At 39.7% G+C, this 13,074-nt stretch overlaps 2 protein-coding genes and 1 long non-coding RNA gene across 3 annotated transcripts in view; 1 reads left to right on the top strand and 2 right to left on the bottom strand.

Moving 5' to 3' along the window:
* Positions 1 to 13,074, bottom strand: part of LOC115279869 (zinc finger protein 665-like) — a 109,039-nt gene that overhangs the window by 25,033 nt on the left and 70,932 nt on the right.
* Positions 2,942 to 13,074, top strand: part of LOC115281211 (zinc finger protein 677-like) — a 55,186-nt gene continuing 45,053 nt past the window's right edge. Inside the window, 4 exon segments of the mRNA XM_029926546.1 lie at positions 2,942 to 3,047; positions 4,322 to 4,414; positions 5,432 to 5,497; positions 10,622 to 10,775. Of these exon segments, the coding sequence (XP_029782406.1) occupies positions 5,483 to 5,497; positions 10,622 to 10,775 (169 nt within the window). The 5' untranslated portion in view covers positions 2,942 to 3,047; positions 4,322 to 4,414; positions 5,432 to 5,482.
* On the bottom strand, positions 5,348 to 6,648 carry LOC115281221. The gene is made up of 3 exons (XR_003904170.1): positions 6,549 to 6,648; positions 6,389 to 6,440; positions 5,348 to 5,817 (listed from the first exon to the last, which is right to left on the bottom strand). It is a non-coding gene; the product is annotated as an uncharacterized LOC115281221 (long non-coding RNA).

Here is a 13,074-nt window from a genome sequence, read left to right as displayed (position 1 = left end):
ATTTGTTAGGAAGATATGCTTTACCAATATTGATCTCCCTAGTGTTAACAGGAAGTCTAAAGAGAACAATATCTATAACACGGGAGAAGTTTCTGAGACCCACACAAATAAAAGCACCAGGATTGGAAGGTGAAATGGGCAGATTCAATAATTCCTTTAACTCTCAGATAAGCCAATACTCATTTAAATTAAATTAATTTAAAATTTTTAAATTTAATTTGAGAGAGAGAGAGAGAGAGAGAGAGAGAGAGAGAGAGAGAATGAGCAAACAAGTGGGGGAGGGGTTGAGAGAGGGGGAGAGAGAGAATCACAAGCAGGCTCTGGGCTTCATCATGAGATGAACTGGGAGATCATGACCTGAGCTGAAATCCAGAGTCAGATGCTGAACCAACCAAGCCACCCATGTTCCCCAACATTCATTTAAATAACATTGGGTGGTTACCACATGTTTCCACACCTGTATTTTTGCTGAGTTTTCAGTCATCAGCACTGATTACTTTTATTATTAAGAAACATGAGTTCTAATTAATCCTTTGTTTTCCCTACCCATGATAAGTACACAATCAAATACTCCCCATATCCATGTCAGACACTAGAACCATAACGGTGGACAACCCTTAGCTCACAAATACGAATATAGAAACATTACAAATAGATGCAAACACATGTGCCTATGCACAACATACACTCAAATGCACAGCCATATATATTTACACACTCACACTCCCTAGCAAACCCACATTCACGCACACACCCATCAAATACAAGCACACACTCACATGTACACACACTCGCCCGTACTCCACATTCCCAGTCTTCTGTATGTAATTACATTCAAATAGTCTGCATGCACATGTATATCTTGACAATGTGCTCAGGTGTTGGAAGAATACGGGAATTTCTTGACCTTGGATGCCTGACAATGAAGGCACTTTCCACCTTTTTCACTTCTTCCTTCCTTGCAACAGCCCCAAAGATGGTATTTACTACATGCAGTATCTTACAGTGCTGTGGGCATCGCCATTGCAGCGGCAAGTGAACGGGGCAGGGTTGGAAGGTCGCAGGCGTGTGATAGAGCAGGGTCCAGATGAGGCCAGAGGGAGGGGGTTACAGGTGGTATGCAGAGAGCATGGGAGCGTGGAGGAACAGATGCAAAACTCTTCAAAGGCATATGAGGCCGTAGTACTTAAACACAGATAGGTACGGAAAAGGTAAGGGGAAAAGCTAACATGAACCTGAAGTATGAGACAGAGCCAGGGACATCAGTATGAGTGCAGAATTAGCCATAGACACACAAGTCAAATCACTGTAAAAAATAATTCAGTAAGCTAATAGGGTATAATAATGATATACAAAATGAAAACGAAAAGGGCTTATGAAATAAATAAATATCTTTAAGAAAATAAAATGAAATAAACTAACCAGGAACGAACCTAAGAAAAATGTGTAAAGCCACTATGTAGGAAAAAATAAGACATTACTGAAATATATGGCAGTAGAAATAAATGAATGAAATTTACATCAAGTTCTGGAGTAGAAAAACTAAACATTATAAAAGGTCAATTTTCCTTAAGCTAATTTATAAATTTAATTGGATCATGATAGTGATACCATGAGTTAGTTTTTCGAATTAGCAATGTTACTGCAAAAATATAACTGAATAATGAATAAATAAGAATAGCCACAAAAACTCTAAAAATGAAAACCCAAATTGAGTATTGTTATCCTTCTGAGATGTTTATTTATGAACAGACTGGTAGATCAGTGAAGTCAAAAATTGAGAAGTATGCCAAAGTGCACAAGAAAAGTTAATTACTGGCAAAAACTAAAGTAGGCATAACATCATCAACACTTAGTATTTGGAAAATGGGAATGCTTATCAAAATGACCATAAATGGTCTTTTCTTTACATCCCTCTGCAAGATAAAGGTCAAACAAAACAGAAGTCTATAGGGAAAAAAATAATTAAAAGATGGTTAAATTCCTGTAAGACTAGCTTCTCTCTCTCAATAAACGTTTCTTAAAAATCTAATTTTCAACCATAAAATAGTCCTCCGAAATAAGAGAACAAAGATTTTAAAAAATTGAAATTGCAAGGATATTTAACAATTGAGAAATTAATCAATATGCGGGTATCACCTGGTACTTCTCAAAGTATGGATTTATAATTCATCTCAAGAGGTGTAGATTCGAATACTAAATTTAAGGAGAGAAAAATTAATGAACACCCACAGAGGCAGAATTGTTTGTCTCGGTAAAGAAAAGAGCCAGCCATCCGACCCCATAGCTCAGAGCCAGGCGGGGAACTCCTGGGAGTGCAGTCCAGAGAACCGGGAGCACAAATGATAATTCAGTTAAAAGCTTCGATGGGGAGTTCGAACCAAACTGCACGTTCCCCACAGAAGAGCTTTGCATTTCCATTCCGGCGTCCATCACCGACACTGACCACCCCGGCTTTCGCATCATTCAACAAGCAGCTGTCACTGTCCGGGTCTCAGTCGCCCCACGAGGACCCCCAGCCCCAGATCCCGCGCTGCTCCGCCTCCGTCTCTGGAGCGCGTCTCCACCGCTCGCTACAAATGTTTCCCCGGGCACAGGGCTCAACTTGTCAAATACCGCCGCTCCCAAAAGAAGCGGCCCACCCTTCCCTGACACTGTACCCAGCCTGGCTCCAAACGACACCAGCGGGACTGGGGGGAATCCAAAAACAGAACCCGAAACCGCCCGGCAGGAAAGACAAATGGACCGAAAGCCGGGCCTAGGAAGTTGCTCCGGATAAGACCCAGCGCGCCCCGCACGGCCCCGCCCGCGGCTACGCCGTAGCCCCGCCCCCTTGCTCTCAGGCGCCTCTTCGTCGGTCGCCTCGGCCCCGCCCCGAGATCGCCCCGCTCTTGCGTCTCGACGCACGCGCATGCGCGCTTTCCTGCAGATGCGGAAGTGAATCCCGCAGAGCAATGAGCCGGCTATAGTGAGTCTCCAGTTTTGGGGCTCTTGCCTTGAAGGCGTTCCTAGTCCCCGCCTTCACATCAGATTTCGGGGGTCTCCTGGTAAGGTAAAACTCTCTCATCCCTGTCGTTGAGAGTTCGTCCCTTTCGCCTCTCTCGGCGTAGCCATAAGACCTTCCGAGTCCTGTCGCTTGGTGAGAATCCCGGGCGTCTGCGTCGTTTCCGGGTAAAACTGCCCCAGGCAGGTTAGGACCTAGCTCTTCTGCCTCTGGTCCTTGCAGACCCCAGTCGTCTTGCGGGTCGTTTTTCTGCTTAGCATCTTTCTCTGACAACTGAGTCTACCCCCCTGCGCCCAGCCCCCAACCGCGTCGGGAACAGTTGTAACTTGGAAGGTGGATGCAGACCCTTCGCCCCGCCGCAGAGAGGGCAGAGTAGGGACAGAGATGGCGGGGAAAGAGGCAGACATCTGCGGAGTTAGAGGGTCATCAGAAACTGTGGGGAGAAAGAACGGAGGCGATTGAAACAGAGGCTGCAGCAGAGTGGGGTCAAACTACTGGAAGAGGAATAGCGAGGGAGGGACTCAGTAACGGACAAAAGGGCAGAAGAGAAACAGGGACACAGAGAGACTTACACAGAGAACAAAATACGTAGTGGTCTCAGATAAAGCACAAAACCCAAACCCAAGTGAGTACTGAATTAATTAGATGTGGGATATTAAGTTATGAAGTACTGATTTGTGGCTCTATGATCTGTTAATGTAAAATTTGGTGAATTGTTTCAGTTATGCAGAAGAGATTAAGAGTTTTGAAATCTGGTGTTTGAGGCATCTACACTTTCTAAGTTGCATTAGAAGATAATTCCATTTGCAACCCCTACTCATCTAGCGGTCAGAGGCTTAGCTCAGTCAGTTAATGGGGAAAGACTTTCTGTAACCACATGGTGCTTTTTACAGTGGCCATTATTAGCAGTACTGTTTCTCTTTCTCCCTTCTTTTTCTGGCTCATGGCATTCTTTTCCAAATTTGATGTATCCCCACACTTGTTTTATCTTTAATCTCAGAATCCATTGGATATCTTTTTAATTTTCAAATTATTTTCCCTCTTAATTTTATTGTTCAGATTATGAGTTTTATATGCTTTCTACTCTATCATATGTTGGACCTATTCTTTGATGTCTGGTAAATAACTTTATTGTATTTCATTACACATGCATTAAAGATGTTGATAATCTTTCAACACTCAAAACCTAGTTTATCAGTTAATTTAATATTCAACAGTTCTCTTCCCTTAAGTTATGTTTCAAATTACCAAGTGCTGAGCCAAAATCTCCAACTAAGTAGATGTTTCCCTCAAGTCCCCTTTGTCTTTCCTGTACAGATGTTGAAGGATGGGCTGGATTGATGTGGAACTTTGTTCCAGCAGAGCCCATCCATTGATGATGCAGAGATTACTCAGAGTTCATCCCCACAGGTGACCCTTTTTCATGTTTTCCTGGGCTAGTAACCATTTGTAATTTCATATAGTTCTGGTAAAGAGGAATTAAATGTTTGGGTTTGATTACACCCATGAAAGAGAAGCTTCTCTTGTTTGGAAATATGAATGGTAATCTGTTAGGACAGCCCTTTCTACCTAAGTCTATCTAGGCAACCATTTCACAATTTACTCACACCCAGTTCTGCTCACTCTACTTAGACTTCTTAAGGGCAACGTGGTAAAATTACTCACCTCAGAGCCCCAGTGCATCCATCTGTAACATGAAACCATAGACCCAAGAATTCTAAACCTGGGCTAAGATCCCTGAAGTGATTTTCAAAATTGGGTGTGTGTTTGTCTTTGGCAGTTTTCTGGGAGAGGGTATGCAGTTATAATTGGGGTTTACAATGTGATCTAGTTCCAAAAATGATGAAAACCACTGAGAAAGAGGCAGGAACAGAGTCTCAGAGGCAGGGATATGCCTCTGTCAGTCTCACTCTTTTTCTGTGTATCATAGCTAAATCTTAAAATTTTGATTGTATCATCTTTTAACATTAAACCTTCTTATGGCTAACCATCCCCATCAAGACAAAGATCTAAACTCTCAGTATGGCTACCAGGGCACTCTGGAGCTGGGGTGGCCCTTAAGAGTTGTTCCAAATTGATGGCATGGACAGGACTCTGTGTCCAGCATCAACCATTCTTTGGATACTGGCTGCCTAGGGAGGGGCCAAGAACTGGAATGAAGCATTTCCCTTTGGTCCAATGCCAGGATAATGTAGAGTGTAGAGTGTCTAAGTTTCAGCAGGAGGGATGGGCTTTCTGAAGGAATGGGTGAAAAGTGCACTTGTTGGACTGCAGATAGGACTTTATTGTCCTTGCATCCCTCCTGTTGTAATGGGCAGCAAAGAACTCTCTTTCTTCCATAGTGAAGTTCTCCCCATATGTATTTTGTGGTAGAGCAAGGGGTTATGTTGATTCTAAACATTAAACAACATACTGTTTGTCACACAGTATAAGCTTGCCTGAGAAAGAAGACCAGAAGAAGAGGGGGGAAAAGGAGGAATGGCTCTTTTCCAGGTAAAAATTATATTTTTCATTGATTATTCTTTTTCCTAAAGTGTCACACTTTGGACTTGTTATCTTCTCTCTCTCCGTAGTATCCTGCCTAAATTGTTTACTCAAACCCAGGGCCTTCTCCCAATCTCCTCTCATCTCCATGCAGATTCCATCTCACTGTGACCCAGTGATATGGAACGTGGGAAGAGGCTCCTTTTAGGTGGTCGTGCTGTGAAGGATTTTCTTCTCCAGGCAAGGACTGGAGATGGGGCATAGGCTCTGAGGTGTCCATGAGGTTGGGCAGTAAGGATTCTTCTGGATGCCCTTTCAGCTCATATAAACTAAAATAAAGAGATTACAATTCTGTAAGTAATGTGTTAATATGCACAAGTACCTGAGAAATTCTGGGAAATAAGATTAATGGGGTAGATTTGCTTTGTCTGATTTACAATGCTGTTTGACATTAAACAAAGGAATCACTGTGCTTTTAACTACAAAACATTAATATTTTGGAATAGAATGGGAAGTTCAAAGTAGGAATAAGGAATAGAGAGAATTTTTTAAATTAACATAATTAGTTTTAAAGTGTAGAATCAACTGACTTCTGTAACTTCTATAACTAAGTGTTTGTTGAATTATTTATAGCACAGCCATCTCAGAAGACCATGGTGTTCTTTTAGGAACTCTTACACCGTACATCTTTTAGATAAAAATGTCCATAACTTATCCAGACATAGGAACAGAACTTTCTGTCATCAGAGAGGCTAGTCTGTGGTCAATTTTCATTTTATAAATTACTGTTAAATGTTGTTGTTATTATATTTTTGTATTAAACCCCCCAGTACATATTTTTGTGGTTCAGTTCCACACATTGATGCAGTTTAGAAACTAAGAAGTAAAATACCCCCTTACCTGTCATATTTTCCACCATCACTGATTGTCTTCATCAGGAAGCGATGTTCTCCTTAGTGCAAATCAAAATGCATTTATATATTGTCATGTGATTTTAGAAAATATTCTTCCATAAATGTTTTATCCTATTTTATTCTGCAAAATTGAAATATTTACATACCATATGTTTTGACGTTGTTCCATGTTAGTAAACATAGAGATAACTGCTTTATTGGATCCTCATTGGGACAGTCTCTAAGTGAAGATACATGAGTCCTTCATAATTTCTTACTGTTACAAAGAATGCCATGGTGGCTGCTTCTGAGTAGGCCAACTTCACTACAGATATCTAAAGATATCTTATGATATCCTTTAGCACAATTATCAGATTAATGATGTGGAGGCACAGACATTCTACTTAGTAAATAAAGATTTTAAATCCTCTTTCTTGAACAGCTAAAGTAAAACCTAAAAGTAGTAAAATCTAAGAAGTAGAATAATTTCAACAAATAGAAAATATCAGTAAAGAGACAGAAATTATAGTAAAGGGAAGGAATAGAAATTCTGGAGTTAAAAGAGTATAAGCATCAAAATTGAAAATTTACTGGAGGGTTCATCAGCAGATGGACAATAAGAATAAAGAATCAGTGAACCTAAACATTGATTAACTGAAATAATTAAATGAGAGCAGCAGAAAGGGGGGGAAAAAAAGCTGAGTAAAAGGGAAAAAAGGAAGAAACATGACCAGAGACTAAGAACCCTTTGGGACACTATCAAGAATACTGATATACATGTAGTAGGAGTCCCAGAAGCAAAAGACAAAGAAGAAAGGGCAGAAAGAATATTTGAAGAAATAAGAGCTGAAAACCTCCCAAATTTATAAAAAACAACCTACACACCAGAAAATCCAACGAACTTTAACAATGACAGATGCACAGAGATCCCCGGCAAGCACATAATCCGTCAACTTTGGTAAGACAAAAAAGAGAATTTGGAAAGCAGCAAGAGAGAAACCACTTGTCATGTACAGGGATTCTGAATCAGTTTAACGGCCTATTTCTCATCAGAAACTGTGGAGGTCAGGACGCATTCTCATGCTGTATTTAAAGTTTGAAAGATTGAAAAACAACTACGAGGAATTCATTACCAGGCAGCTGTTGTTGTATGCTAGTAAAGCTAAGTTAGTCTCAACTGTGAACCGTAATCTGCAGGGCAACCACGCAGAAAATAACTTGAAAATACACAGAAAAACAAATATAAAGGCAATCAAAATGTTATGCACACATAGACACCCACAGGAGGGAGAAATTATGAAACAAAATATTAGACATACAAACAGCAGGTGTCAGAAGTAATTCTCACCAGTAGTAACTTGAAATATGCATAGATTAAACTCTTTAATAAAAGACTAAATAAGTTTTAAAAATGATTCCTCTCTCTGTCTCTAAAAAGCTCATTTTGTTTTTTTTTTAGGCCTTTATTTTTATTTTAAGAGTGAGGTTGAGTGGGGGAGTGCAGAGACAAGGAGAGAGAATCTCAGGCAGGCTTCACACTGTAAGCACAGAGCCAAATGCAGGACTTGAACTCATGAACTGTGAGATCATGACTTGAGCTGAAATCTAGACTTAGACGCTTAACTGGCGGAGCCACTGAAGGCTCACTTTAGATACACAAATGGGCCAACAGTGGAAGGATAGAAAAAGATATTCCATGCACATAGTAATGACATCTAGCTGGGTAGCTATTCAGATGTCAGACCAAATAGACTTTAAGTTGTAAAATTGTTATCAAAGATGTTGAAGGACGTATACTGGAAAAAGTCAATCCATTAGGAAGATAAAACAAGTGTAAACAATATATACATAGAAACAAAGCCCCCAAATTTTGGAAACAACCATTGAGGAGATAGTTCTTCTTTACTAGTTGGAGACCTCAACGCTCCCTTTTTAAAATAATGCATAGAAAAACCAGACATCAATAATAAAGGAGTGAGCAACACTGTAAATCAGCTAGACTCAGGAGACATATACAGAACACTGCATTCAGCAAAACCTCAGGAACAGAAGGGAACTTTCTCAGTCTGAAAAAGGGTATTAAAGTTTGATGGCTAACCTCATACTCAATGGTGGACAACCGAAAACGTTCCCTTAATACCAAGAACAAAACAAGCGTGCCCCATTTTGCACCACATATCAACACTGTACTGGAAGTTCTAACCAGAGAAAATACAGAGGAAAAATAAATATGGTACGTCAAAGTTGGAAAAGAATCAAACTCTCTCTATTCATAGTATATATGATCTTATGTTTTGAAATAAAGAATCCTCAAGTTATAGAATGAGTTCATTGAAGTTACAGAATACAATATCGACACTGAAAATGGAGTTGTATTTCTTCTATACAGTAGCAATCAACAAATGACAACAATTCCATTTACAACAGCAAAAAAACAAATGGGAATAAGGTTAACCAAGGAAATGGAAGATTTATACACAGTGAAAACCACAAAGTTGCTGAGGAAAATTAAAGTAAACCTAAATAAATAAATGTCAAGATATCCTGTGTTTGAGGATTGGAAGACCGTAAAATGGGAGTCCTCCCCAGAGCGATACAAAGAGTAATGCTGTCCTCAGCAAAATCCCAATAGCATTTTTTGCCCAAATGGAATCCTAATTCTAAAACTCATATTGAATTGTAAGGTCTTCAAATAACCAAAGTAAATGTGAGAAAGAACAAAATTGGTGGACCTACAACTCCCAACATCAAACCTTCTACAATAACATTGAGTAATCAGAACTATAATTGCATCAGAGTCTAGAAATACAGATCAAAATGACAGAACTGAGCATCCACAAATAAACCCATATATCTTTTATACAAGTGTGCCAAAAACAGACAGTGGAAAAAGAATAGTCTCATAAATTGTACTGGCACAACTAGATATCTGAGTGAGAATGAAATTGAAACTACCATGTAACAAATAAAGAAGTCAATGACTAAATGTAAGAGCTCAAACTATAAAAGTTGTAGTGAAAACATAGAGGTAACTCTTTACAGCCTTAGGGATGGCTGTGGATTCTTACACATGATTCCAAAAGCAAAAAAGACAAAGTAGATCAATTGGTCACTGTCACAATCATGTCTGTGCACTGAAGGACATTATCACATAAGTGAAACAATTTACTAAATGGAAGGAAATAATTTGCTAATCACATATCTGCTAAGGGTCTAGAACCTAGAATATAAGAAGAACTTATACATTACATTATACATTAACATATATAAGATATGAAGAACATGCAAGTCAATAACCAAAATACAAAGAACCCAACTTAAAAAATGGTCAAAGGATTTTAATAGACATTTCTCCATGGAAGATAAAGGAAATAAGCACATGAAGAGATGTTCAATGCAAGTAGTCATTAGTAAAATGCAAATCAAAGTCACAATGAGATATCACTTCACACCCACTAGGATGATTGTTGTGAAACAAACAAACAAAAAGTGTTGGCAAAGGGGTAGAGAAATTAGAATCATGACACATTTTGTTAAAAGGTAGTCGCTGTGGACAAGAGTGTGACAGATTTCTTAGAAAAATTAAACCACTTGACCCAGTAATTCTGCTTCTAGGTATTTATTTAACCAAAAGAATTGAAAACAAATATCCAAACACTTACTTGTACTTGAAAGTTCATGGCAACTGACTAATATTAGCCAAAGGTGGTAACGAAATGCCCATCAGTAGTTGAGTAAATATAGTGTAGCCCTGCTGTGGAATACTCTGCAGTCAGAAAAAAGGAAATGTACCACCCATACATACTATATCATGGATGAACTCCAACATTTTTTTAAGTGAAAGAAGGCAGATGCAAAAGATCACATTTTTGATCCCATTTCATTCACGTGAAAAGACCCAGTATCGGTAAATCCATAGAGACAAAGCATTAATGGTTGCCAGGGGACTGGGGAATAGGAAGCACCTTTTAATGGGTAAAGGATTTCCTTTGGGGGGTGATAAAAATGTTTTCAATCTAGAGAAGTGATGTTTCTGCAACATTGTGAATGCACTAAATGCCACCAAATGGTACTTTAAAATGGCTAATTTTATGTTAAGTGTAGCTCTTCAGAATTATCTTGCACGTTCACAGAGCACTCAGTTCAGCCAAGTCAGTCTTTACACATCTCTGCTTCTTTAATTTTGTGTTAAATAAGAACACTTTCCCTGTCCACTTGGTGAAATGTGTTTTCATTTCAGGGACAGTTGACCTTCAGGGATGTGGCTGTAGAGTTCTCTCAGGAGGAGTGGGAGTGCCTGGGCCCTGCTCAGAGGGCCTTGTACAGGGACGTGATGCTGGAGACCTGCAGGAACCTCGTCTCCCTGGGTGAGGAAACCGTCCCTCCAGAAGTCGGTAATTTTTCTGTCATTGTGTTTTCTGTTGAGAGCCCCTGTTTTGATCATAAGAGTGTCAAGTCCCTGTTCTTAATGGAGTGATTGCAGCCATTTCGATTGAGAATGGAAAGGCTTCCTCATGTGGAAATGGACTCTAACTTCCCTTTCCTCCGAAGTTCTGCATTCCTGCTTGCTTAGGTGGGAGGTGATGATGAGCACTGGGTGTTATCTGTAAGTGACCAAATTCTACTACTGAAACCAATATTATACCGTATGTTAACCAACTAGAATTTAAATCAAATCTGGAAGTTAGGGAAATAGGATTTAAAAACCCTTAAGTTCTTACTAAAGTCAACTCTCATTGACATATTTAGAGATAAGGCTAAGAGACAAGTTATTTAAAGTTGGGGGGGAAATGGAACCTTGTGACTTTTCATAAATATCTGATTCTGTGGTCTTACCCTTGTGCTTTCAGTTTAGTCATTCTTGGCAAAGAACCGGATCTCTGCATTCCTACAATAATCCTTAAATATTGAGGCAGTTAGTTGATTAAATTTTTAAACATGTTTCTACACCCACATATAATGAATGTCCTTTTCTCTTTGCTGAACAAAGAGCTGGGAATATGTTCTGGAAGAGCAAAGCAGATCATGTTCTGTTTGTCTTTTAAACGGAAATCTTTTCTTGAGCTGAATATCATCTCTGTTTTGGAAGAAGGGAAAGAACCCTTGACTGTGGAAAGTAGAGTGAAGACAGGGAAACATCCAGACAGGAGGGAATGTATTGGGATGAGAGCACAAGTCAGAACTCAGATGGGCAGAGAGTAAGCGGCTCCAGTAAATATTGTTGGGGAACGATCTGTGGGAAAATACCAGTTTATTTCTTAGGCACTTTCAAAGGAAATCCTCCCCCACCCGCCATCCCCCACTTCTCATTCTGTTATTCAGATGAGTAAATCAAATATGTACAAGGTTAAACTCCAGCTTCTAGGACCTACAACACATTTACCTGGCCCCTCTGACCATACTGGTTCTGAGGTTTGAGAGGGACGGGGTGGCTCTGTCTAAGGAGTCTTTCCCCCGATACCTCTTAGTTCTCATTCTGTACAGGTCAGAGCTGAGGCCTCTGTAGTGCAGACCCCAGGACTGATTCCTTTCCATTTCCATTTTGTATCCTTGGGAGAACTTCTCAGGAGACAGACAAAATGTAATATCTGTCTAATAATGTATAGGTAAAATCTGTCTTTCTTTCCTGGGCCATCCTGGCTTCTTGAGGTCCAGTGCTTGTGCATTAATTAGGAGGAAGTCATGATGTGGATAATTCCAAAAAGTGAAATTCCAAAATTAGATGTAGTTTAAATATAGCACAGTTTATTGATATCTCTAGTTAGCTTTTCTATTGGAAAAACCTGTACCATTCCATAGATGTTTATTGTATTCATGGTATGTAGAAAATACTATATTGATGTATATATATTTTTGTGGGGGGGTATTATTTTAAGAACTCAAGAGGCAACAGCAATTTTTGTTTTGTTTATAAGTAATCTCTGCACTAGCCTGGGGTTTGAACTCATAACCCCAAGATCAAGGGTTGCATGTGCTACTGACTGAGCCAGCCAGGAATCCTTCTTTTTTTGTTTTTTTAACCTTTGATCCCTTCACCCATTCCTGCCACTGTTTCCTCAACTTCCTGCCTCTTGGATCCGCAGATATGTTCTCTGTATCTAAGAGGGGTTGCTTTGTTTTTTTAAGATGCCACACTAGAAGAAGTCACACCATATTGGTCTTTAACTCTTTCTATTTAGCACAGTGTCCTCAAGGTCCATCTCTGTTGTCACAAATAACAAGATTCTTTTATTTTTTATGGCCGGATAATATTGTATTGTATACATAACATCTTTTTTTTTTTTCAATATTTTATTGTCAAGTTGTTTTCCATACAACACCCAGTGCTCTTCCCCACAAGTGCCCTCCACCATCACCACCACCCCTTTTCCCTCCCTCCCCCTTCCCCTTCAACTCTCAGTTCATTTTCAGCATTCAGTAGTCTCTCAAGTTTTGTATCCCTCTCTCTCCCCAACTCTCTCTCCTCCTCCACGCCCCCTGGTGCTCCATTAGGTCTCTCATGTTTTCCTGCTAGACCTATGAGTGCAAACATATGGTTTCTGTCCTTCTCTGCCTGGCTTACTTCGCTCAGCATGACACCCTCAAGGTCCATCCACTTTCCTACAAATGGCCATATGTCATTCCCTCTCATTGCCATGTAGTACTCCATCGTGAATATATACCACATCTTCCTGATCCACTCATCAGGTGACG

The sequence above is a fragment of the Suricata suricatta genome, chromosome 16 (genome assembly GCF_006229205.1).
Source record: "Suricata suricatta isolate VVHF042 chromosome 16, meerkat_22Aug2017_6uvM2_HiC, whole genome shotgun sequence".
In the NCBI taxonomy this organism is placed as follows: domain Eukaryota; kingdom Metazoa; phylum Chordata; class Mammalia; order Carnivora; family Herpestidae; genus Suricata; species Suricata suricatta.
This window is presented reverse-complemented; position numbering and strand designations above follow the sequence as displayed.